Source organism: Scylla paramamosain, chromosome 49, assembly GCF_035594125.1.
Source record: "Scylla paramamosain isolate STU-SP2022 chromosome 49, ASM3559412v1, whole genome shotgun sequence".
NCBI classification, from domain to species: domain Eukaryota; kingdom Metazoa; phylum Arthropoda; class Malacostraca; order Decapoda; family Portunidae; genus Scylla; species Scylla paramamosain.
The window spans coordinates 3,287,501-3,315,000 of record NC_087199.1 but is presented as its reverse complement, the minus strand read 5'-3'; the positions used below and the strand labels follow the sequence as shown (position 1 = coordinate 3,315,000).

The 27,500-nt window shown below is 43.0% G+C and overlaps 1 protein-coding gene across 3 annotated transcripts in view; it reads right to left on the bottom strand.

The window, feature by feature from the left end:
* Positions 1-671: 671 nt before the first annotated feature.
* The window catches only part of LOC135095525 (H(+)/Cl(-) exchange transporter 3-like), a 41,514-nt gene continuing 14,685 nt past the window's right edge, over positions 672-27,500 (bottom strand). For all 3 annotated transcript variants that reach the window (XM_063996401.1, XM_063996400.1, XM_063996402.1), the window contains 14 exons: positions 24,201-24,440; positions 21,308-21,453; positions 20,086-20,247; positions 18,709-18,856; positions 18,288-18,427; positions 16,883-17,065; positions 15,734-15,948; positions 11,950-12,058; positions 9,957-10,075; positions 9,452-9,573; positions 8,883-9,093; positions 7,890-8,053; positions 7,241-7,454; positions 672-4,188 (listed from right to left, as the gene is read on the bottom strand). In XM_063996401.1, coding sequence (XP_063852471.1) covers positions 4,098-4,188; positions 7,241-7,454; positions 7,890-8,053; positions 8,883-9,093; positions 9,452-9,573; positions 9,957-10,075; positions 11,950-12,058; positions 15,734-15,948; positions 16,883-17,065; positions 18,288-18,427; positions 18,709-18,856; positions 20,086-20,247; positions 21,308-21,453; positions 24,201-24,440 — 2,264 coding nt within the window. In that variant the 3' untranslated portion in view covers positions 672-4,097. The remainder of the gene's footprint in view (positions 4,189-7,240; positions 7,455-7,889; positions 8,054-8,882; positions 9,094-9,451; positions 9,574-9,956; positions 10,076-11,949; positions 12,059-15,733; positions 15,949-16,882; positions 17,066-18,287; positions 18,428-18,708; positions 18,857-20,085; positions 20,248-21,307; positions 21,454-24,200; positions 24,441-27,500) is intronic.

Genomic DNA, 27,500 nt, shown 5'->3' with positions numbered 1-27,500 from the left:
GAACCATAAAAACACTTAAAAACACGCATAAATTAAACTAGAACCATTTTAAAAGCGTTTTTTCTCCTGCTAGTAATGTAAAAATCTTGTTCACTTGTCACTAGAACCATAAAAACACCCTTAAAAAACCCGCGTCACTTCAACAAGAGCCTTTTAAGAGTGTTTCTCCTATAATGTAAAAATGTTGTTCACCTGTCACTAGAACCACAAAAACACCCTTGAAAACCGGTGAAACTTCAACTAGAGCCTTTGGAAAGTAGTGGAGGTGCAGCCAGAAGTGTTGCAGAATGCGGCCCACATCCTGCCAAGTCTCTGGGAGCGCTCTGCAGTGTTGGTGTATGTACATCTATTCATTATTACTAACTCCAGTGTGGCAACGCGTGGTCACACGTCACATCCAAACGCTTTTATTATATTAATAATTCCGATAAATTATAGAGGCTTAAATACCATTATATATATACATCTTGTTTTTTAATATATATATATATATATATATATATATATATATATATATATATATATATATATATATATATATATATATATATATATATATCTTATAGCGGTCTCTCTCTCTCTCTCTCTCTCTCTCTCTCTCTCTTAAATATGCAGTGACTGGAAACTTAAAAAAAGTAAAAAAGAAAAAGGAAAGGGAAAGATAGAAATAATAATAATAATAATAATAATAATAATAATAATAATAATAATAATAATAATAATAATAATAATAATAATTATAATAACAAGTAAAGGAATGAATTACCACATTAACAAGCCATCACTTCCAAACACTGCAGGAATACATATACTTTTCCCATTTCTTCTTTTCTTTGTTTTCTAATTTATTGTTTCATTAATTAATTGCACTCAAGGATGCCATCTGGAAAACGACAATAAATATACACGCTTTTTTTTTTTGTAATATCATTCATGTTGTTTGTAAAAGTATAATATATATATTTTTATGTGAATGTCATTCGTAATTAGTTTATAGGATTAAAATATATTATCTTATGTAGTTAATTTCTGTAAAATCTTAAGATATTTTTTCTTTGAATGTATAAGTCGTAAAACTGCAACAATATATCTTTGTTGACACGACTGTCTCACTGTCGGCCGCCTGCAAGGTGTGTGTGGCCCGCAATGACAAACAGCGGCAGGAAATGTTTGTAAACATAAATGTCTGCAAGGTGTAGTAAACACACACCTGCTGGTGCTTTGGACCGCTGAGGCTGTCACTGCTTGCAAAGAAAACACTGCACCTTGTACAAATAAAGTAACCTAAAAGGTAATCAAATAATAATAACAATAATAGTAATGTACTTCTAAAATATTCATGATTTCTGTTTGCAAAGAGAAATATCTAGAAACTGAAAAGAGTAAATGAAATGAACAGACAAATGAAAGAAAATTTTGTTTTGTCCAGTGCCAGATTTTTTAAATGCTTTGCGGAAACGTGAACTTAACAAATGAAAGAACAGAACCTACCCTAATCAATTTTGTAAAGAAATAACTCATACAATCTTTGTCGCATCACTCAACAGATTTAAACATTACAACGATCCCAAACAATATTTAAAGTTAGGAATAAAATATCAACACTGCATTTTTTGTGACAATCCAAACAGCTGCAAGTAATTGTGTGTGTATGTGTATGTGTGTGCATGCCAACAGCAGCCCAGCATTAAGCCTGCACACACGGCCACCAGCACAGCACTGGGCTGCCTCAACACTGCCTGGGCCGAGTGAAATATCTGTTCCTGCTCTTCACCGTGGCAAAAAACAAAAGGATAAGTTGCAGTGATTGACGCAGGCTTACGGGAAGAAAATAAATGCATAAATAAAAAGATGAAAAACAGTTTTGTGAAGACAGGATCAGCTAACTTGAAATCTCTGCTCTTGCTCTTCGCTTCAGAAAATATAAATAAAAAAAATTTAAATAAATAGATAAATAAATAAAATTGGAATGACACGCAAACTTAGAAGAAAAAGAATAATTGATATAAAAAAGTTATCAGCTTACTTGAGTTAAATTGAAATCCATTCTTGGTTACTTAATAAAAAAAAAAAAAAAAAAGAAAAAAAGAAAACTGACAGACACAAGGTTAGAGGAATAAAAAGAATAACAAAAAGATCAACATTTTCCAAGTAGTGTTGTGAAGACTGACTGCGCTGAACTAAACTCTCTCATCTTGTTCTTCACTTCAGGAAAACAAATAAAATAAATAAATAAATAAATAAATAAATAAATAAACAAACAAACAAATGAATAAATAAATAAACAGCACTGACTCACATGGGCCTGCAAGTAACTCAACAAAGCCAAACAAGACTGATAAAACCTGCTTCTAGTCAAATTAGGATCTTTAAACTAACTTAATTGAGAAAAAAAAAAGTTCTAACTCATTATTTAGAAACATTTCAGAGCAATAAAAATAAATAATAATAATAATAATAATAATAATAATAATAATAATAATGTGTTGTCAAAATTAAAAATCTACACAACATCCCACAAAAATTAATAAATAAAAATAAAATAAAACAAAATAAAATAAAATAAACAAAAAAATAAATAAATAAATAAAAAAATATGAAATGCATCCTTTTCGTTTCCCCAGACGACAGATAGACAGACAGACAGACAAACAGACACTCTCAATATTGCAGCCACCACACATTGCACGACTTACTGTGTGTCTTCAAGTGTGTGGCAGCGACTTGGGCTGTGAGGACACGAGACATGGCAACACTGCTGAACTGATGCACTCACCCACCCAGCCACCCACTCACCCACTCACTCACTCACCCACTCACTTGCTCACCCACCCACTCATGCTGCTGTGTCTGGTGTCCTCACAGCCTGTCTCTGCCACAGCTCAGGACACCGCACACCACAGCATCATTTAATATCTAACACTCAAGGAATACTGGTGATGTGCCTACTTCAAATATTACATATATACAATGATTCTCTCTCTCTCTCTCTCTCTCTCTCTCTCTCTCTCTCTCTCTCTCTCTCTCTAATATGCACCACAGGTAAAGATTAGGTATGAATATTGCCAAAAAAATTCTTATAATAATAATAATATACATCAATAGAAAATTTTAACCATCAAAAATATAGACAGATAGAAATAAATAAGCATGTAAACAGAATAATAAATAAATAATAGATACAGATAATAAATATTTTCTTCGGTACATACACTAAATGAAAAAATAAAAGAAGAAAAGATAAAGAAAGAAATTATTGTACACACACACACACACACACACACACACACACACACACACACACACACACACACACACACACACACACACACACACACACACCATTATTAGTCTATTTAATTAAAAGCACAGACTCACCACCACCATCACCACCACCACTACCACCACCACCACCACCACCACCACCACCATCATTATTTTCATCATTATAATTCTTTTTCTAAAATATGAAATGTTAAATAATTACTGAAATGTGTGTGTGTGTGTGTGTGTGTGTGTGTGTGTGTGTGTGTGTGTGTGTGTGTGTGTGTGTGTGAATACAAATCCCTGTATATATATATATATATATATATATATATATATATATATATATATATATATATATATATATATATATATATATACTTATTTCTATTCTTAGCTGTCAAATATTTTTACTTTTATTTTGCAATGATAACTTAGCATCCATCAAATAATAACAATAATAATAATAATAATAATAATAATAATAATAATAATAATAATAATAATAATAATAATAATGATAATAATAATAATAATAATAATGACAACAATAATAATAAGAAGAAGAAGAAAAAGAGGAAATTATATAATATACACATACATAATAATAATAATAATAATAATAATAATAATAATAATAATAATAATAATAATAATAACAACAACAACAACAACACTCACCACCACCTTAATTCTTCAAAACAACCCTACCCTAACCTAACCTTACATTTCCCAGCATATCGTCACAGCTCAGTAACAGCCGTGGCAGTGGTGGCGGTGGTGGTGGTGGTGGTGGCAGCGGTGGCTGTGGTGGCAACGGTGGTGGTGGTGGCTCAGTTGAAGAGGACAGACTCCGGGTCTTCACTCTCCAGAAACTTGATGTGGCGCAGAACATCCTTCTTGGTGATTATTCCCAGCAGGCGCCTGTGTGGGGAGATGAGGTTAGCTTTGGATGCAGTAGGTTGGGTTAGGTTAGGTTGGGTTAGGTTAGGTTGGGTTAGGTTAGGCTGGGTTAGGTTATGTTGGGTTGGGCTAGGTTAGGCTGGGCTAGGTTAGGCTGGGTTAGGTTAGGCTGGGTTAGGTTTGGCTGGGATAGGCTAGGTTGGGTTGGGCTAGATTAGGCTAAGTTAGGTTGGAGTGGGTTAGGTTAAGTTGGGTTAGGTTAGGTTAAAGCTGGATTCACACAAGCCACTTCTTGTGGTCAGTGGGCACCACAAAAATTTGGTGAAGCATAAGAAGTGCAGCAAGTAGTGTGTGCAGCCTGTAGTTAGCAACAGACTACTGTGTGCAATATTCCAGTTTTCTTTAATATTCTTGTTACTGTAATCCCTCAGATTCAATCATTAAGTGGTGGTCTCTTCTCTTTCAGTCAAACAACTCTTTAGCCACTCTTGTCACTCACAGAGGAGTGCTTGACGCTGTGACAGACAGCCACAGCAGCAGCCAGGGTGGCGGCCACGGATGCTGGCCCATGTGTGTGTGTGCTGCCGTTTGAAATAACAGTTTTTATCGCTGGTCACTGTAGCCAGCCACAGTGGTGTGGTCGGAAAAATGGCTCCGTCCGCCACACCTCACCACTCTTTTGTGGCTGCCACAAAATAAGTGGCCTGTGTCACTGGACCTACACAGATGTGTGTGTTCTGTACTTGACCTTTTTTTGTGGTTGCTACTCACCACAAAAAGTGGCTGGTGTGAATGCTGCTTAAGTTGGGTTGGAATAGGTCAGTTTTGGTTCGGTCAGGTTACATTGGGTTGGGTTACGTTGGGTTAAGAACATAAGCTGCAGGAAGCCACCAGGCCTACACGTGGCAGTCCCTGTATGAAACATGCCTGCCTATTTCCACCTATCATCTCAATCCATAAATTTGTCTAATCTTTCAAAGGTCCTTAATGACAGTTTGGTTATGTGGGGATCACATCACACCACCAATGTGAGCCAGGGCCATTAACAGACAGCCTGTATTGCATGCTGAGGTTGGGTTGGGTTTGGTTTGGTTAGGTTTGGTTTGGTTTGGTTTGGTTTGTTTAGGTTAGGTTAGGTTAGGTTAGGCTAGGTTAATGTTAGGTTGCTGCATTTTATGGCTTACAAGACACCCTTTCTTTCCTAACAAATTATCCTGAAAAATATCTGTGCATCTTTGCAAGACGAATGTTGTAGGTGATCAGCTTGGGCAGCCATTCATATCAGCCTCAGGTTAGGTACATTTGGTCACAGCCATTTGGTCACAGCCATTTGGGCACAGCTTTGGCTTGGCTGTTTTGGCGCTGGCCATTTTGGCACAAGCCTATTTGGCAACGGACATTTTGGCATCTAATAACTTTCCTTTATTTGTAAAGATGTCTATATCGACACATCTAGCATATCTAACTTCAGTTATAAATTAAGACCTGATATACACATATCTAAAAATTGGAAAATTAGCTCTTTTCTTGTTTAGCTGTTTATTCATACTGCATACTGATGGCGCTTTTGTTGCTACCAACCAATGACATCTGAATTAATGGTTAGTCTCATTCCAGTTGGCAGCTGGAGAGGGTCCGCACTGCGCTGCTACAAGTGTTTCGTTCCTCACTATTTTTTCATATATATTTTTTTTACTACACCAATTGTTCTTTTTATATATTTTAAACTAAAACAATTCTTATAACCATATATGATGGATGAGAAAGTATTAACGAAATGGGACAAAGAAAAATTTGCTCATAACGGATTCCTTTACATCTTTGACAAAACAAGCAAAGCTGACAGCGAGGTGAAATTTTGGCATTGTGAGCAAAAAAAATCAATGCAAAGCATGGCTCCGTACTAAAGCTGGAAAGATGGTGAAGGAGAAATTTTAAAATTTCTGACAAGTTAATTTTAAAACTTTCTAACGCTATACTTCTAATTTACAATTTTAACCTTATTTTTAATTATTAGTTTTAATGATTAGTTTTAAAACTTTTAAAAGTTCTACTTTTAATTTAGCAGTTTTTAGTTTCTTTCTTACTTCTCACTTCAACTGATACTGAATTTTGAAAAATATTTTCCATAAAATGTCCCATGGTGCCAAAACAGCCGGCGCCAAAATGGCCGAGCCCAATTGTCCCATGGCACCCAAATGGCCACACCCAAACGGTCGCACCCAAATGGCAGCGCCCAATTGTTCCATTCCATCAGTCTCTTCTGTGACAACCAGAGGTTGCCTGTTACAAGTGTTTTGAATATCATTAGACATCAAACTGTTAGTAGACTGTGAGAACAAAACATATACAAGAGCACATTAAGGTACAATACTGTACTACTGGCACTACACTTTAGGCACTCTTCTCACTGCACAGCTGTGTCACCATCTCAGCTGCTGGTGCTCACTGACCCAAGCTTCACCTTAGATGGCTTGGTGGCCAGGGGGTCACATCACCTGTCCCCACTCCACACCACACCACACCTTCCTCCTGTCCCCACACCACACCACACCTTCCTCCTGGCCTGCCCTCCTGTCCCCACTGCTCCCCACACCACACCTACCCCTTGGCCTGTCCTCCTGCCCTCAATTCAGCATCAAGTGAACTCTAATGAAAATAATGGTTGATGAGCAAGGCTGCATATCAGGCAACAGTTTTGATTTTGTTTTCCTTTCTCAAAACCAGAGTGTTTCTTACAAACCATGAAATATCATAGGTTAGGTTACATGCTGGTGCCACACTCCACCACAAGTCACTGCAGGGAGGAATGAATCAGTTATGGCAACAAATCAATGCAGAAAAGTCACTGTGAGAAAGACTAACTGAGCTCCAACAACACACTGCTTCCTCTTGCCATTATTCTGTCCACCTCCCTGATGCAAGAGTTAACCAGTATTCTCAATCTTTCACCACTATTCTGTCCACCTCCCTGATGCAAGAGTTAACCAGTATTCTCAGTCTTTCACCACTATTCTGTCCACCTCCCTGATGCAAGAGTTAACCAGCATTCTCAGGGTCCCTTTCAACTCACCCATTATGAGTCACCAGCGTCTGTCTCAGCCCTAACTTTCTGAACATGTCCACGACTGTCTCCATGGGGGTCTGGTCCGTGATGGTGATGGGGGCCAGGTCCAGAATCTTGCGCAGGCGGAGGGGTGGCGGTCCCATCCACGGCGAGGGGACGGAGGAGGTGAAGAGAACCAGGGACTCCCCAACAATCCCCTCAGTGTTCTTCTTGGCTTGACCTGCAGGGAGGGAGTGGTGGAGGTGTTAGGTTAGGCTAGGCTAAGTTTGCCTTGGTGATGCTGCTGCTGTAGTAGTAGTAGTAATAGTAGTAGTAGTAGTAGTAGGCCTGATGGCTTCCTGCAGCAACCTTTGTGTTCTTGTGAGCTGCTGCTGCTGCTACTACTACTACTACTACTACTACTACTATTTCACAGGCAGGCATGTCTTATACAGGGACTGCCATGTGTAGGCCTGATGGCTTCCTGCACCAACCCTTGTGTTCTTGTAGTTCTCTCTCTCTCTCTCTCTCTCTCTCTCTCTCTTCCAAACACCCTTACCATTCTTCCCTCCCATACACATCCTTACCTACTTATCCCTCTTCCTCCCACACACTACCACACCAAATGCCTCCCTCCTACACTCCCACTCCTCCTCCTCCCTCCCCCCACACTCACTGATGGCAATGTTGAGGTCGCGCCGTGCCACAAAGCCAACCAGGTACTGTGACTGGCGGCTCACCACCACAGGGAAGCCGTTGTGGTCTGTCTCTCGTAACAGCTGCTCCACGTCATCCAGGGTCATGCTGTCCTGTGTGATCACGTAGAAGGACTCGTTCTTCCTGCAGGGGTGGTTAGGTTAGGTTAGGTTAGGTTTGGTTAGATTGGGTTTGGTTGGATTAGGTTAGGTTAGGTTAGGTTTAGTTGGTTGGGTTAGGTTAGGTTTGGTTGGGTTAGGTTAGGTTAGGTTAGGTTTAGTTGGTTGGGTTGGGTTAGGTTAGGTTGGGTTAGGTTAGGTTTGGTTGGGTTGGGTTGGGTTGGGTTAGGTTAGGTTAGGTTTGGTTGGGTTGGGTTACATTGGCTTAAGTTGGGTTGGGTTGAGATGGGTTTAGTTTGAGGAGGCTAGGTTAGACTGGGTTATTTTAGGTTGGGTCAGGTTACATTACCTTAGGATGGGTTGGGATGTGTTAGGTTTGAGGAGGCTAGGTTATTAAGTTAGACTAGGTTAGGTTAGGTTGGGTTAGGTTAGACTAAGTTAGGCTATGTTAGGTTAGGTTTGAATAAATAGACAAGTAAAACAAGCTGACACAAAATTGAAAACAAAAAAATGTGAATAGCCATTTTCCACAGTCTTCATCAAGAATCACAAATAAAACAAATATATAAATAAATAAATAAATAAATAAATAGATAAATAAGTAAATAAATAAATAAATTCTCGCAAATTTTTTGTTCTAGTTCATGAAATCTCAAGTAGTGACCATACCAACTGTTTTTTTTTTTTAAGTATTTTCTCTTGCTATAAATTACATGAAAAACCTTGCATTACCCACAAGTATGAATCCAATAATTACACACACACACACACACACACACACACACACACACGTACATCCCCGCCCAACACACACCTAATACTACACACACACACACACACACACACACACATACCCAGGCCGCATAACATCATGAGCAAGTGTGGTGTGACTAAACTCCTCCTTCGAGTCCAGGAAGGGGTAGCCGTTGAGTATAATGTGGGCATCGTAGATCCCCTCTCTGCCAAACGCGTCTCCAATCCACTTGCTGGCCATCACTGCAGCCATCAGGGGAACGATGTATCTCACGCCACCGGTCAGCTCGAACATGATCACCACCAGCGACACTGCAGGTACGCCAGGACTGATGAAAACACACACACACACACATACACACACAACACACTTTTCTTTCCTTGCATTTGTTGATCTTTTCTGAAACAATGCACACATTTCCAGTACACCCCCCTACACCTAACCTAACTAAACCTAACATAACATTACCTAACCTAAACTAACCTAACTAAACCTAACATAACATTACCTAACCTCACCTAACCTAACTAAACCTAACATAACATTACCCAACCTAACTAAACCTAACATAACATTACCTAACCTAATTAAACCTTACATAACAGTACCTAACCTAACATCTATTTCCAGTACCCCTTGCCACACACACACACACACACACACACCCACCTGTCATCCTGGTAACGCCACCAAGCACCGCCGCAGCACCCACCATGGCATAGAGGCCTGGGGTGATACAGTTCTCTCCTGTGCTACACTCCCCTGCAAACACTGCCCAGTCCTGGTTGTGGCTGGTGGGACAGACAGAGAGAGACTGATTGACGGATTGAGGTCTTATTTGGTCATTTGTATATGGAAGGTGAGGGAGCATGAAAGACAAGACAGAGTGGGATGGAGGAGGAGGAGAAGGGGAAGGAGAAGAGAAGAGAAGAGAAGAGAAGAGAAGAGAAGAGAGAGAGAGAGAGAGAGAGAGAGAGAGAGAGAGAGAGAGAGAGAGAGAGAGAGAGAGAGAGAGAGAGAGAGAGAGAGAGAGAGGATTTTTTTGCATCATTTGATATTACATAGATAGTTTACAGCTAAATATAGTGAAGATTGTCATTATCATACATAACACAAAAGAGATAGCATGTGTGTGTGTGTGTGTGTGTGTGTGTGTGTGTGTGTGTGTACTTACTAAGCCAGCTGCTCCATACCGATGCCCACCAGCCTGCCGATAATAGCTCCCATGGCCAGCGAGGGAATGAACAGGCCACAGGGAACCTTGAGACCAAAGGTGAACACTGTGGCCACACACTGCAGGGAGAGAGAGAGAGGTGAGGTGCTGTGAAGGGGTGAGAGGGAGAGAGACTAGAGAGGAGGAGAAGGAGGAATATAAAGGAATACAAAGGGAGAACAGACAGCAACAGCCCTACACAAGGCCTGCCTGTGTGACTCTCCACTAACACTGCAGGTTCTGTGAGAGAGACAGTCATGGAGTGATGGGACAGGCTGAAGGGGAAACTGGGAGTGTAACTTGAGGACTCCCTGTACTGTACCTAACCTTACCTCATCTGACCATACCTAATTTTTTTTTTTTTTTTTTTTTATGTAGGAAGGGCAACGGCCAAGGACAACAAAATTGGGAAAAAAAAAAAAAAAAAAGGCCCACTAAGTTGCTGGTCCCCAAACAGAGTCAGTGCAGTAGTCAAAAATACAGGATGCGTCTTGAAACCTCCCTCTTGAAGGAGTTCAAGTCATAGGAAGGTGGAAATACAGAAGCATGCAGGGAGTTCCAGAGTTTACCAGAGAAAGGGATGAATGACTGAGAATACTGGTTAACTCTTGCATTAGAGAGGTGGACAGAATAGGGATGAGAGAAAGAAGAAAGTCTTGTGCAGTGAGGCTGCGGGAAGAGGGGAGGCATGCAGTTAGCAAGATCAGAAGAGCAGTTGGCATGAAAATAGCAAAATAGCAAGAGATGCAACACTGCAGCGGTGAGAAAGAGGCTGAAGACAGTCAGTTAGAGGAAAGGAACTGATGAGACGAAAAGCTTTTGATTCCACCCTGTCTAGAAGAGCGGTATGAGTGGAACCCACCCCCCACAAGACATGTGAAGCATACTCCATACATGGATGGATAAGGCCCTTAGATAGAGTTAACAGCTGGGGGGTGAGAAAAACTGGCAGAGACGTCTCAGAACGCCTAACTTCATAGAAGCTGTTTAAGCTAGAGATGAGATGTGAAGTTTCCAGTTTAGATTATAAGTAAAGGACAGACCGAGGATGTTCAGTGTAGAAGAGGGGGACAGTTGAGTGTCACTGAAGAAGAGGGGATAGTTGTCTGGAAGGTTGTGTTGAGTTGATAGATGGAGAAATTGAGTTTTAGAGGCATTGAACAATACTAAGTTTGCTCTGCCCCAATCAGAAATCTTAGAAAGATCAGAAGTCAGGCGTTCTGTGGCTTTCTTGCGTGAAATGTTAACCTCCTGAAGGGTTGGATGTCTATGAACAGACGTGGAAAAGTGCAGGGTGGTATCATCAGCGTAGGAGTGGATAGGACAAGAAGTTTGGTTTAGAATATCATTGATGAATAATAGGAAGAGAGTGGGTGACAGGACAGAAGCCTGAGGAACACCACTGTTAATAGATTTAGAAGAACAGTGACCGTCTACCACGGCAGCAAGAGAATGGTCAGAAAGGAAATTTGAGATGAAGTTACAGAGAGAAGGATAGAAGCCGTAGGAGGGTAGTTTGGAAATGAAAGCTTTGTGCCAGACTCTATCAAAAGATTTTGATATGTCCAAGGCAACAGCAAAAGTTTCATAAAAATCTCTAAAAGAGGATGACCAAGACTCAGTAAGGAAAGCCAGAAGATCACCAGTAGAGTGGCCTTGACGGAACCCATACTGGCGATCAGATAGAAGGTTGTGAAGTGATAGATGTTTAAGAATCTTCCTGTTGAGGATAGATTCAAAAACTTTAGATAGGCAGGAAATTAAAGCCTTACCTTACCTAACTTAACCTAACCTTACCTTACTTAACCCTACCTAACTTTATCTTACCTTACCCAGCTTAACCTTACCTAACCTAACCTCACCTAACCTAGCCTAACCTAACTATATCTCACCATACCTTAACTAACCTTACCATACCTAACCTAACCTGAGCCTGCTTTGCCCTAAGCCTCACCTTGAATATGAGGGCCAGCGCCAGCAGCCACACAGCACGCACCACTCCGGGCCCGGCTGCTGCAATCTCAATGGCTGTGTTGGCACTGGTGAAGTTACGCTGGTAGTCACTGTGGAGATAACAAGAAAAGGAAGTAGTAGTAGTAGTAGTAGTAGTAGTAGTGGTAGTAGTAGTAGAAGTAGTAGTGGTAGTAGTAGTAGAATGGGAAACTATGAAGAAGAAATCTGTTATTGTTCTTGGGATGAAGGAAAGTAAAGAGAAAAAAGCAGTGAGGGGGACAGAGACAGGCCTGATAGTAAACAAAGTGGTGGGAGAGACCTGGGAGGAGGGAAGGTGCCAGGTGGATGAAGTGGAGGGATGTCACAGTGTTGGGAAGTGACAGAGGTGCCGAGGAAGTCTGGCAAGACTCTGCATGCTGGCCAAGTAGGAGGAAACAAACAAAAGGAGAGGGAAGACTTGATTAAACTGAGAGAGGAAGTAAAGACAGAAAATGAGGAGAGAATGGAAGAGCAGGTGAGGTGTTCAGCAAGAGGGTTTGGCTGTGAAGAGGAGTAGGAAGATTTATGCGAACAAGATGGAGAACACAGAGACAAGCTAAGGAGTGATAGGACTTGTGGGCATCAAATGAAGAACACAGAGACAAGCTAAGGAGTGATAGGACTTGTGGGCATCAAATGTTTATCTTTCCTCATCACTAAGACACAGTGATATTTCTTCTTGTTCCACAGCCACCTCTAAACATTGCACTGGTTACACATTGCAAAACCTATTCTTCTGAGCCCTTTCTTTCTTGTATAGGGTTATAAACACTTCATACATTGCTTTTAGTGTCAAAAGCTGCTGCATATTGGATAGGAAAGGTTGTGAGAAAAATCCAGATGTGACAAGCTAGAAACAACAGGCAGTGGGCAAAACAGGTACAACATGTGAGAAGGAAGTAGAACAAATACGAAAGGGGTGATGCTTCTAGTTAGGAAGTAGTAGTAGTTGTAGAAAGAAAATGCTATTAATAGATGGATTACAATTTAGAAAGAAGTCTCATCACCTGAAATAGGAAGATAAATTGAGACAGCAAACAGACAGACATAGACATTTTTACCCCTTCAAGAGAGGGAGAGTGGCAAAGGTCAGGCAGAAGCTTTAAAAACATAAGTGGAAGGAAGACAGGCAAGGAGAGGCGATGGACGACAGTGCACCAGGACTGCGTGCACTGCCGCCTGGTGCACGCAGGACTGTGAGGCAACGAGGCGACACAAGGAACTGTCCTCACCAAACACTGAGAGGTGAAAAGTTACAATGATGGGAGACTAATTGTGAGGAGGTATGCTGGGGGCAGAGTCACCATGGGGGAGTGCCCAAGTTATGATAGTTGGCAATGGGTGATGTATTAATGAGACAGACAGAAGATTACACGAAATTTGGAGAGGATGGAGAAGCATCAAGACTGGATCTGTTATTCACCGAGGAACCAGAAGTAATTGGGAATGCCGAGATGCGGTGTCCACCCGCCAGAAGTGACCACGCTGTCATAGAAGGCAAAGTCTTTGGTTTTATGATGTAGGAGGGACACCACCCGAGGGCAACAAAATAAAAAAAAATAATAAAAATAAATAAATAAAAATAAATAAAAAAATAAAAAAAATAAAAAAGGCCCACTGAGGTGCTGGTTCCCAAACAGTCAAAAGCAGTTGTCAAAAATTACTGGATAAGTATGCTGAAACCTCCCTCTTGAAAATACAGAAGCAGGCAGGGAATTCCTGAGAGGAGAGAGAGCAAGGGAATGAAGAACACCAGGCTGGGAGACTGAAGTGTGGCAAGGCAGCCTTTGACAACATGGAGTCTTTGTTCAGGAAGGATGTGCTCCTCACTGCTGCAGGGCCAAGGCAGGTGAGGCAAGTCTAGGTACAATTTTTTTTCACTTTTGTATACTTTGAGCGAGAAGGAAGAAACAGGAATCATGGGAAAAAATGAAGAGAGAGAGAGAGAGAGAGAGAGAGAGAGAGAGAGAGAGAGAGAGAGAGAGAGAGAGAGAGAGAGAGAGAGAGAGAGAGAGAGAGAGAGAGAGAGGAGAGAGAGAGAGAGAGAGAGAGAGAGAGAGAGAGAGAGAGAGAGAGAGAGAGAGAGAGAGAGAGAGAGAAAAAAAAAACTTACACAAAATATTTACAAACAAGCAAGAAACAATTACATGAAGATCCTCAGGAAGAACAAAGACAACAAGAAAAAGATGGAACAGACAGGTGTACATGAGCCCAAACTCTTGTGTAGGCACATGAACGGCACACTGAGAGGTACAGAGGGCGTGGAGACACTGAGGGTGGATGGAGGTGTGTATGTGACAGCCCCACACAGATGGCAGGCACAACGAAGGAGAGCCTCAAGAAAGTGTGTACAAGGGAAGAGGAATTTATCACACCACCAGACACACTGAAAATAACAACAGATTTTCAGTGAACAGTACAGGAAGGTGAACACAGCAACAAGAGCCTGGATGTGAGGAAGGCAGCAGCACCAACAGTGTCTGACCGGAGACTGAGAGGGTGCAGTGACCAGCTTACGACACACTGCACACTGCCACACGCACCTCCGCTGGTGAAGGAACAGCTGCACAGGATGGGAGGAGGCCAAACAAGCTGCCCACCACTCTCCCTGACAAAGAGTGCTAGCAAGTGTGAAAGAATAATTGATGAACTCCATACAAAAATCAAATTTGGATTCAGATAGGGAAGATCTTGTGGGTGTGGCTGGGCAGATTACATTCACCCGCACCTAAGGAAGGCATCTCATACGGTGCCACACAAAACACTTCTATGAAAACTGGAACACACTGGCGGTGTAAATGAAGGGCAGCTAAAACAGACAGGAGATTTCTTAGAGAACAGCAAGATGTGGCCAGTAATACGTGACCAGACAGCAGAGTGGTGCCCAGCATTAAGTGGCTCCCTAGGGATCAGCGTTGGCACCTGTGATGTCTGCAGCGTACATAAACAAGGTGGTGGAAAATGTAACCATCTGTGTGAGTCTCCCCTGATGAAACAAAACTTGAGGAGGGTGGAGAACACAGGAGACTGCGAGGAACTGCAGACATCCAGACAGTGTGGCAGCAGAGCAATGTGATGCAAATTGAAACTAACTCTGGGAAGTGCAAAGAGAGGGAGCTTGGAAAGAATAAGAGGTGGGAAATAGATGGGAAATGAACCAGTTAACGCGACTGAGGAAAAGACCTGGCAGTGACATTTTTACACAAATCATCACCAGAGAGACACATCAACAAGGTAAGACATGAAAACTCTCCACCTATTACGAAATATAAGAGTGGCCTTTGAATATACAAAAGTTAGAAAGGATAGAGAGCACAGCAAGCAAAATAATGTCAGAATAGTGAGATGTCCTATACAGAGAGAGTATCTAGAAACTCTCAACATTGAAGAGAGACAAGAGGGAGGTGACGTGATGGCAGTGTGTGCAATGCTGGGAGGGATGAAAACACTGGCTAGGGAAGACCTGTTTGTGTTGCATCAGAGAGAAACAGGACAACAGGGAAGGAAACTCAAGAAGGGACACCAAGACGTTTAGCTCCCCTCACTGAAGCAATGAATGGACTGCAGGGGAGGTGGACTGTGCAAGTGATATTCAGGATTTTAAGAAGTTAGATATGAACAGCTGTGGAGACAAGACAGTACACACACACACACACACACACACACACACAATCTCTCCTTCCATCTCTCTCTCCTTCTCCTCCTCCTAACCCAACACACACACACACACACACACACACACTCACCACAGGCTGTCCGTATTTGCCACACCACACTGGGAGAACAACAGATAGATAAGGTTGGATGTGTTCATTCTTGTATAAGGGTTGTGGTAGGCGATGGCAGCGGTGATGAGGGTCACCACCACCACCTCCAGCCGTGGGTACTGCCCCAGCATGGATGTCTTGCGATAACGACACCACCTGATGTTAAACTTGATAAACAGGGTGCCAATAATGCCCTGTGGAGAGAGAGAGAGAGAGAGAGAGAGAGAGAGAGAGAGAGAGAGAGAGAGAGAGAGAGAGAGAGAGAGAGAGAGAGAGAGAGAGAGAGAGAGAGAGAGAGATTCAGCATTTGTTAATCATTGTTTGAATAATGTTTAAAAAATTTATTGGGTGTGTTTTTGGGTGTTTGAGAGAGAGAGAGAGAGAGAGAGAGAGAGAGAGAGAGAGAGAGAGAGAGAGAGAGAGAGAGAGAGAGAGAGAGAGAGAGAGAGAGAGAGAGAGAGAGAGAGAGAGAGAGTTTTAGGCATTTAGTGTGTGTTTTAGTGTATTTTGTGTGTGTTTAGAGAATGTTTTGGTGTATTTTTGGAGTTTTTGGATATTCTTCAAAAACCCAAAAACTTCCACAACTTATTGAACTATTACTAGCATCACAAAAAAACACCCTTCAAAACCTCAGCAAACTTATCAATCTGTCACTAAAGCTGTAAAAACACCCTCAGAAACCCATGTCACTTCAACTAGAGCCTTTTAAAAAAGTGTTTCTCCTGTTAGCAATGTAGAAATTTTGTTAACCCATCACTAGAACCAAGAAAACACCCTTAAAAACCCCTGCCACTTCAAGCAGAGCCTTTTTAAAAGAGTATTTCTCCTATCAATAATGTAGAAATCTCGTTAACCTGTCACTGGAACCAAGAAAACACCCTTAAAAACTTGTGTCACTTCAACTAGAACCTTTCAAATGTAATGGAGGTCTGGCACAATGTGGTCCACATAAACAAAGATTGACAATTACCACATTTAGAGAAACTTGTTGAAGCACACACACACACACACAATTTACTACCCACACTAATATCAGACACTAACCTCAAACAAAACCCTAAAATTAAATATTCCACTCCCAGCACCTAGACAACAACAACACACACACACACACACATACACACTCACCCCAATAATGCCCAGCAGGATGAAGGGCACCAGTTCAATAAAGATCCAGGGTTTGTTGTACTCCACGTAGAAGAGGACCAGATGTTCGTTGCCGAAAGGGTTGATGGAACGCAGCACAAAAGCAGCGACCAAGGCGGCAAAGAACGACCTCCACAGTGTCTTGAGGGGGAAGTAGTAGGAGGCCTGTGGAGTCAGGAACGGGGGGTGTGTTAGGTTAGGTGTGAGGAGGTGAAACATGGAGATATGGGTTCATGTTCATGTCTTGTGCCTGAACACTGGCACCCACCAGTTCCTGCCCTCCCTGCAGCCAGCCAGCCACAGCCAGACGGCCCCAGGCACTGGCAGGAACAAGGGGGTTGGGGGAGAGGTGTTGCAGGGGAGAGACAGAGGAGTCCCAGGATGGGGAAGGGAGAAGGTGGGAGGGAACCAGTGGGTGCCAGATTACATTCCCCTTTGCTAGTGTCTGTTTGTGTTACTGATTGACTTCATTGTTTTTTATTTGCCCTACGATCTTGTGTGTGTTTTGACAGGCACAGCAGTCAGGGCCTAATGTCCCAGATGACGCTTCACAGCACCACAGCACCAGCACAGCAAGTCAGACTGCAGGCTGGCTCAGGCTGACCCATGCCCACCACTGGGTCACTACGGCAGAAGGACACAGCTCCCAAATGCCTCCAGGACTCCTGCACACCAGGCTGGGAATCCCACAGTGAAGCACATTTTTTTACCATCACTGTTTGTTATTGTAGTTTGGACGGACGTGTGGGAGGAGACAGAAGGCTGATGTGGCAAAGAGTGAGGCAGTGAGGTGATGGGGTGCATGTGAGGCTGAATGAGGAGGTGGGGGGCACACTGTTCCTAATATCTTGGCCTACAGTAGCAGTGGGTGGAGGAGCAGACAGGTTAGGATGAGGATGAAGGAAGCAGGAGGAGTGTTAGGAGACATGAACACTGTCTGTGAGAAGGGCACCTTGCAATGAATGTAGCAAGAATATTGTATGAAGGGACAGTGCTGGCTACTGCCCTGTGTGGTGTTGGGACTTGACATGTCTTACACACATGTAGGCCTGATGGCTTCCTGCACCAACCCTTATGTTTTTGTGCTGTATGTTGTTATGAGCTTTGAAAGACTAGACAAATGTATGGATAGGGATGAGAAGTGGAAATAGGCAGGCATGTTTTATACAGGGACTGCCATGTGTAGGCCTGATGGCTTCCTGCACCAACTGTGTTCTTGTGTTGTGTGTTGGTAGGAGCTTTGAAAGACTAGACAAGTGTATGGATGGGGATGACAGAGGAAGGCATGTTTTAAAAAGGAACTGCCACATGTAGGCTTGATGGCTTCCTGCACCAACTCTTGTCTTTTCAGGTTCCCTCAAACACTGACAAGCACTGACACACTCACCTCCTCCAGACTGAACAGCACCCCTCCTATGGGCGCCCCGAAGGCCACAGACACCCCCACAGCAGCAGCGGCAGACAGCACCTCTCTTTTCTTCGCCTCGTTCTTGCCATACTTTGGAAACATGTAGGAGAGGATGTTACCTGAAGAAGGGAGAGAGATAGGTGAGAGTCTGTCAGTCTGCTGCCTTGCACTTCCTGTCTTACCTCCTGTGTCTTCTTGTTATGGCTGCAGTGTAAGAGAAGGCTTAGATAAACACACACTATTAATACTGCTACTGTTTTAAAGATTATTATTGCAGTCATTATCATTTCTCTCTCTCTCTCTCTCTCACACACACACACACACAAAACCCTCTCCCACACCCACAGTCCCTCTCCCACACCCCAACAGCCCCCTTCCAATGCCTCACACTATCACTCACCTATACAACAAGCTACGTGCACGAGGGGCCCCTCCTTGCCGAGAGAGAGGCCGGCGGACACAGCCAGTATCATTCCTAGAGACTTGATAAGCAATGTCCACTTGCCAAGGTAGCCGCGGATGATGAACCCGCTCAGAATTGTCTTAATCTGGTTGGGGGAGAGCCACGGGGGTTGGGGCGGGGCGGGAGAGGTGTATGAGTGAGTGCGCCAGGGAGGGAGGGAGGGAGGGATTATTAGTGTGGGAGGGAGAGGAAAGCAGAAGGAGACAGAAAATATTGATGAGAGAGAGAGAGAGAGAGAGAGAGAGAGAGAGAGAGAGAGAGAGAGAGAGAGAGAGAGAGAGAGAGAGAGAGAGTTAATGTGTGAGGGAGGGAGGGAGGGAGGGAGGGAGGGAGGGAGGAAGGAAATGTCAGTTATATAAAAAAAATAATAAGTAAATAAATAAAGAGGTATTTGTCTCACACACACACACACACACACACACACACACACACACACACACACACACACACACACACACAGAAGAGGTAAAAAATAATGAAAAGAACAGAGATAAACAAAGATAGGCAAGGTAGCAATGGTAAGACGTGTTACTACTACTATTACTACTTGATAACAAACAAACAACCCAAACACACACACACACACACACACACACACACACACACACTTGAGTATGAAGCAGTAATGTGGTGCCCTACAACAGAAAGATAGATAGAGATGAGAGAGCAACACTGAAGACTGCAGCAGGAACCAGGGGCATGTCATGAGAGGAGAGGCTGGCAAGGTTACCCCGACCAATGTTGGAAGAAAGGAGAGAGAGAGGAGACCTGATTGCAATGTGTAAAGTGTGTGGGAAGGTGGAGGAGGTGGACTGCAGTGACTTGATGGTTAGGACACACCAGATGCTACAGGACATGAACAGGCTGGAGAAGAGTGCTTGTGGAAGAGACGTCAAGAAGTCCAGCTTCTCATATTGACGTATAGAACAGTGTGGACAAGGAGACAGTCAGTGCAAGTATACATGGACTCAAGGCTAACCATAACCAGGACACTGAAACATATGGAGATGGGACACCACCACCAGACCTCTTATCCCATCAAGCACAACTAGGCACACACACACACACACACACACACACACACACACACACACACACACACACACACACACACACACTCATGCTATCTCTGTTATGTATTATAATGACAATCTTCACTATATTCAAAATGTAAACCATGTAATATCATATGATGCAATAAAATCCAGTCTCTTTCCCTCTCTCTCTCTCTCTCTCTCTCTCTCATAAACACAAGTACACACACACACACACACACACACACACACACACACACACACACACACACACACACACCTCAGGAATACCAGAGCCACACGCATATGGGGCAAACATCATGACCAGCGAGGCAGCCAGTGAGGCGAACAGCAGCGACCACAGCACGTAGAAGATGTAGGACACTATGTAGCCACCCGCACCGTCAGGAGAGTCACCAAACGCCTCGGGCCACAAGAAGAACTGCCGGGAGAGAGTGAGTGTGGGAGAGACTGTGACAAATTGATAGGTTAGGTAAGGTTAGGTTAGGTTAGGTTAGGTGAGGTTACATTAGGGTTAGGTAAGGTAAGGTAAGGTTAGGTAAGACTAGTTAGGTGAAGTTAGAATAGGTAAGGTTAGGTAAGGTTAGGTTAGGTTAAGTTAGGTTAGGTTACATTAGATAAGGTTAAGTTAGGTTATTTAAGGTAAGGTTAGATAATTTTAGGTTAGGTTTGGTAAATTTTTCCTGTGTCTTCTCAAATATCTAGTCTCTCTCTGTCTCTCCACTCTGTCAAAAATCCACGCTCTCTCTCTCTCTCTCTCTCTCTCTCTCTCTCTCTCTCTCTCTCTCTCTCTCTCTCTCTCTCTCTCTCTCTGTGTCCCTGCAATACTGGATCTCTTCTGTGTCCTCTCAAATATCCATTCCACCTCCTCTCTGTCTATCAAATATCTGGCCTCTCCCTCCTGTCTCCCCCTGTCTGTGTGTGTGTCCCTGCACCAGTCAACACAGTGCCAGTCAACACAACACAGCACCAGTCAACACAACACAGCACCAGTCAACACAACACAGCACCAGTCAACACAACACAGCACCAGTTAACACAACACAGCACCAGTCAAAACAACACAGCACCAGTCAACACAACACCTGCATCAGTCAACACAACACAGCACCAGTCAACACAACACAGCACCAGTCAACACAACACAGCACCAGTCAACACAACACAGCACCAGTCAACACAACACCTGCACCAGTCAACACAACACAGCACCAGTCAACACAACACCTGCACCAGTCAACACAACACAGCACCAGTCAACACAACACAGCACCAGTCAACACAACACAACACCAGTCAACACAACACAGCACCAGTCAACACAACACAGCACCAGTCAACACAACACAGCACCAGTCAACACAACACAGCACCAGTCAACACAACACCTGCATCAGTCAACACAACACAGCACCAGTCAACACAACACCTGCACCAGTCAACACAACACAGCGCTGGTCAACACAGCGTGGGTGACATACATGGGAGCAGTTGTTTGGTCCATAGATGGTTTCATTGGAGGACCAGCAGCACTGCTCCTGGTTAAACCAAAACGCCTGCTGGCACACACCAAACCGCAGGTCACTCATCCAGCTGGTGCCGATGTCAATCATGCCAGCCACCGCACCTGTGCCAGAGAGAGAGAGAGAGAGAGAGAGAGAGAGAGAGAGAGAGAGAGAGAGAGAGAGAGAGAGAGAGAGAGAGAGAGAGAGAGAGAGAGAGAGAGAGAGAGAGAGAGAGAGAGAGAGAGAGAGAGAGAGAGAGAGAGAGAGAGAGAAAGTTATATATGGTTGTATTGTGCTGTACTTTGAAGTGCTTTGCCCAGACAGACAGACAGACAGATGTGCACACACACACACACACACACACACACACACACACACACACACACACACACACACACACACACACACCAATAATAGTAACCAAATCTAACTTCAATGAATACATAAACACAAATACTTGAGAAGGTAAACAAACAAATACATATTTGCCAGCACATAAGACATGTCTTTTTCTTAGAGAGAAAAAAAAAAATCAACTCATTACTGTGCATGTGATGTGGCCACAGCACAAACATCTGGCCTCTGGGCCTGGCTGGGCCTACAGCTGTGGAGCTGAAGCAGTGGTACACTCAACACAAATACTGTTAATAATCTTACTAATACACTGGAGCCTCGGTTCTCAAACTTAATTCATTCCTGAAAGCCATTTGAAATCTGAAATGTTCAGAAACCAAAACCATTTTTCCACAGCAATCAATGTAGAATGGATTAATCCGCTCCCAGACACCCGTCCACCTAGTCCTGGCACCCTGTGACACACACCCCCACTGCCAAGATGGCTGCTCCACAATACCTACAGCTCACAAATTATTTATCCAGAAAGGATGTACTGAATGAACTTAGTGACACAGAACTCATCAGAAGATACTGTTTAGACTGTGCAGGCATTCTCTTTGTCACCGATCTAGTGAGGGAAGCCTTACAGAGGGACACAGAGGACCAACCCACTCACTGCCAAAATGAAGGTGATCATAACACTTAGACATCTTGCTGCTGGAAAAGCTACTGGAAAAATGCAGCTGTGCAGCAGTGATGGTATTGTGGCTCATCGAGAGAGCCACAGGTGGCTTGGGATTACTTCTGAGTGTCAAAAACTGTTTGTTTACATTGAGGCTTTTCAACAGGATCACATTTACCTTACTTCAAGGACTGAATCACTGTCTTACACTCTGTCTCTCCTCCAAATATATCAAAACAAAGGAAATACTTATAGAAACTATAAATTAGTAATAAACGGCAGCTTTTGCTGTCTTTTCATATTTGAAATCAAGGAACCTTGTTTAGGAACTGAATTATGGCACAGCAACTGAAGCAACTATGAGTTCAAAATTCTGTTTGAAAACCAATTTGTTGAAAAAGGAGGCATTTGGTAACCAAAGTTCACTGTAATAAAACACTGAAAAACAGCTGAGTCATCTCTAACCTCTTACCACTAACTTCCTATAAATATCCAACCCAAGCCAAACCAAACTTACCCTACCCTACCGTAAAGCTGCAGTTATAATAGTCAACAGAAACCTTGGATCTGCACAGCTGAGTTGAATTTCATCCAAGTTTGGATAAACTCCAACTCTACCGGTGGTGGGGAGAGAGTTTCAAGAATACTGTTGGTTCAGTTTGAAGGAAGAGCATCCAAAGGAAGACATCTGAACAACTATATTATATGACAAAGAAATTTACAATGTATATAAAGATAGAAACTTTAGCACATAAAAGTATTGCTGATAACCTATTTAAATACACTTTAAGTACTGAAGTAGAACTAGAAGTGCATTATCTTAATAAATATTATTAATCACCCAATCTTCATTTGACTATCACTGTTTTGGCACCATTTTTGGAAACACCACTGCAATACTCATCTCTATGGCGTGGCCTGGTGACCTTATTTGCTCACTATTAAAAAAAATGAGAACCCAGGAAGTTCTGTGGGACGTCAGGCATGGAAATTGTTGTCCCACAACATCCTGTGGTAGTCGTACAATCCTTGCTCGTCCTCCGGACACACCTCTTTCACCAGGTTGTTGTAGTGTGGACACTCTCCTGTTTTCTGGTCATCCATGGTTTCATGCAGTATCTTGTGCATTTTTTCTTTGGCTGTCATATTATGGTGGAACCAGACTAACTTGGTACTTGGGGTGTTGGCTGAACCTCTCTGCACTGTTGCCACCTCAAACCTGAAGTGACCTGACCTGACAATGGCCAGCAGAGTGCACCCTGGAGGATTCACATGTCAAGGACACTGGGGCAGCAGCACTACATGGCCCATACACATTGCCAAGTGTACCGCAAGATATACAGTGTCATTGTTCCATCATCAAATCAAACAGCGTGAGTGACAGAGAGAAGTGTTCATGTGCCTGTTGACTGTGAACATGACACCAGTGTGGGACAGGAGCAGCCAACACCCCAAGTACTAAGTCAGTCTGCTTCCACTACAGTGGCAAGCACACTGGTAGTGACACACAATTTAAGAACATCATTGTCCATTGTGGCAATCATTGTGATGCTGTTAGAAAGATGGAAACATAAATCATCTCAACAAAAATGTCTGGACGTCCTGGAACTCATCTAATTCAAAGATGCTGATGGATACATGTCTTTTTTTCCAGCCTTACAGTTGGAGCCTAAAGTTTCTGTTGACTATTGTAACTGCAGTCTAACCCAAACCAAACCAAACTAACCCAAACTAACCCAACCCCAACCAAACCAACCAACCCAACCCAAACCAAACCAAACCAACCCAACCTAAAGCCAGTCTTTGGCAACCAAAGCTAACCTAACCTCACCTCAGCTCAGCTCAGCTCACCTGCAATGACGCCCACCAGGAAGACACAGAGCCAGCCAGACCAAGCATCATGGCCACTCTTGATCCAGTCCCACACACTCTCCTCCTTCTTCTTGGCAATATAGCGGTGCCTCATACGGTCCCTAGCAATGTCGCGCTGCCAGTCGGTGGTGTGGAAGTCATCATACTGCCCAATGCCCTGGAATTCCTGCTCCTCTGTGTCCAGGGCTGCGAGGTTTGCTGCCGAGCTGTTCGTCGTGACTGTGGGCGTATATGTTAGGTTAGGTTAGGGTTGTGTTCGTACTTTTGTTAATGCTATGATGCTTCTGCTATTACTGCTACTGCTGCTATTACTGTTGTGACTGGGGATGGACAGGTTAGGTTTGATTTACTTTGGTTGGGTTGTGTTGGGTTGAGTTGGGTTGGGTTGGGTTGGGTTGGGTTAGGTTGGGTTGGGTTAGGTTGGATTGGGTTAGGTTGTGTTGTGTTGCATTGGGTTGGGTTGGGTTGGGTTGGGTTGGGTTGGGTTAGGTTGGGTTGGATTGGGTTGGGTTGGGTTGGGTTAGGTTAGGTTAGGTTAGGTTAGGTTAGGTTGGGTTGGGTTGGGTTGGGTTGGGTTGGGTTGGATTGGGTTGGGTTGTGTTGTGTTGTGTTGTGTTGTGTTGTGTTGTGTTGTGTTGTGTTGTGTTGCATTGGGTTGGGTTAGGTTGGGTTGGGTTGGGTTGGGTTAGGTTAGGTTAGGTTAGGTTAGGTTAGGTTAGGTTAGGTTGGGTTGGGTTGGGTTGGGTTGGGTTGGGTTGGATTGGGTTGTGTTGTGTTGTGTTGTGTTGTGTTGTGTTGTGTTGCATTGGGTTGGGTTAGGTTGGGTTGGGTTGGGTTGGGTTAGGTTAGGTTAGGTTGGGTTGGGTTGGGTTGTGTTGTGTTGTGTTGTGTTGTGTTGTGTTGCATTGGGTTGGGTTAGGTTGGGTTGGGTTGGGTTGGGTTAGGTTAGGTTGTGTTGTGTTGTGTTGTGTTGTGTTGTGTTGTGTTGTGTTGTGTTGTGTTGTGTTGCGTTGCATTGGGTTGGGTTGGGTTGGGTTGTGTTGTGTTGTGTTGTGTTGTGTTGGATTGGGTTGAGTTGCGTTGAGTTGAGTTGTGTTGTGTTGGATTGCATTGAGTTGAGTTGAGTTGAGTTGAGTTGAGTTGAGTTGAGTTGTGTTGTGTTGCATTAGGTTGAGTTGCGTTGAGTTGAGTTGTGTTGTGTTGTTGTGTTGGATTGCATTGAGTTGAGTTGAGTTGAGTTGAGTTGAGTTGAGTTGTGTTGTGTTGTGTTGTGTTGTGTTGGATTGCATTGAGTTGAGTTGAGTTGAGTTGAGTTAAGTTGAGTTGAGTTGAGTTGAGTTGTGTTGTGTTGTGTTGTGTTGGGTTGGATTGCTTTGGGTTGGATTGGGTTGAGTTGAGTTGTGCTGTGTTTGTTGTGTTGTGTTGGGTTAGGTTAGGTTACATTAGGAGAAGAAGGAGGTTTGGTCAGGTTTGTTATTGGGTTTGGTTAAGTTTGGTGAGGTTAGGTTTTGTTTTATGTGTGTGTGTGTGTGTGTGTGTGTGTGTGTGTGTGTGTGTGTGTGTGTGTGTGTGTGTGTGTGTGTGTGTGTGTGTGTGTGTGTGTGTTTATTTTGCTGGTATTACTGCTACTACCATTACTTTTGTTGTGACTGGGGTGGGGTAGGATAGGTTAGGTTAGGAATATGGGATATGATAGGTTAGGTATATGGGTTTAAGTGTTTCTTTTTTTCTTTTTCTTTTTTTTTTGTTGTCACTATTACTGCTGCTACTAACACTCATCTTTCAAGTGGTGGTGAGACTGGGTTTATTGGGTTGTGGGTGTGTTTTGTTACTACTACTACTACAACTACTACTACTTCTAACTGTGTGATGTGATAGCTTAGGTCTAGTTAGGTTAAGTAATGTTAGTGACTGGTTTCATCTACTACTACTACTACTACTACTACTACAGTGGTACCTTGGTTATTGAACGCCTCCCTTTTCAAATAAATTGGTTTTCAAACAAAATTTTGAAGTCATTATTGCTTCAGTTGCAGTACCATAATTCGGTTCTACAACAAAAATTTCAAATATTAAAACACATGGCAAAAGCTGCTGTTCATTACTAATTTATAGTTTCTATAAGTATTTCCTTTGTTTTGATATATTTGGAGGAGAGACACAGAGTGTAAGACAGTGATTCAGTCCTTGAAATATGGTAAATGTGATCCTGTTGAAAAGCCTCAATGTAAACAAACAGTTTTTGACACTCAGAAGTAATCCTGAGCCACCTGTGGCTCTCAATGAGCCACAATGCCATCACTGCTGCACAGCTGCATTTTCGAGTAGCTTTTCCCAGCAGCAAGATGTCTAAGTGTTATGATCACCTTCATTTTGGCAGTGAGTGGGTTGGTCCTCTCTGTGTCCCTCTGTAAGGCTTCCCTCACTAGATCGGTGACAAAGAGAATGCCTGCACGGTCTAAACAGTATCTTCTGATGAGTTCTGTGTCACTAAGTTCATTCAGTACATCCTTTCTGGATAAATAATTTGTGAGCTGGAGGTGTTGTGGAGCAGCCATCTTGGCAGTGGCAATGTCTGTCATAAGCCACTAAGACAGGGTGGACTGGTGCCTGGGAATGGATAAATCCATTCTACATTGATTACTAAGGGGAAAATTGTTCTGGTTTTTGAAATTTTGAATTTCAAACAGCATTCAGGAACTAATTAAGTTCTACAACCAAGGTACCACTGTACTACTATTACTACTACTACTTCTAGTACATCCAGTCACGTATCTGTTATCTTACGAGTACACAGAGACATGGTAACACTGCTGGACTAATGCTCTCACTCACTCACGGACTCACTCGCTGTTTGGTCTGCACACTCCCTCCTGTCTTGCTATGAAACGTGAGGCAGACTAGTCTTTCCACCAAAACTTCTGCATATTACAATGTACTGGATTACCCAAATAGAAACACTCTGGTGACTTAACAACTACACCATGGCATTGGTGGTAATACAGTGTTAGTTTGCAGTGTGTTTCAGAGTGAGTGAGTGAGTGCACTAATCAGCAGTGTTGCCATATCCCTCATATCCACGTCCCCATAGCTTAACCTAGTACTGTGGTGGTGGTGGTGGTGGTGGCAGAAGGGAGAACATACAATAATCATGTCAATTTGAAAATGTGTGTGTGTGTGTGTGTGTGTGTGTGTGTGTGTGTGTGTGAGGACGTGATGTGATTCATGCACACACACACACACACGCACACACACACACACAGTGATAGAAAAACATGC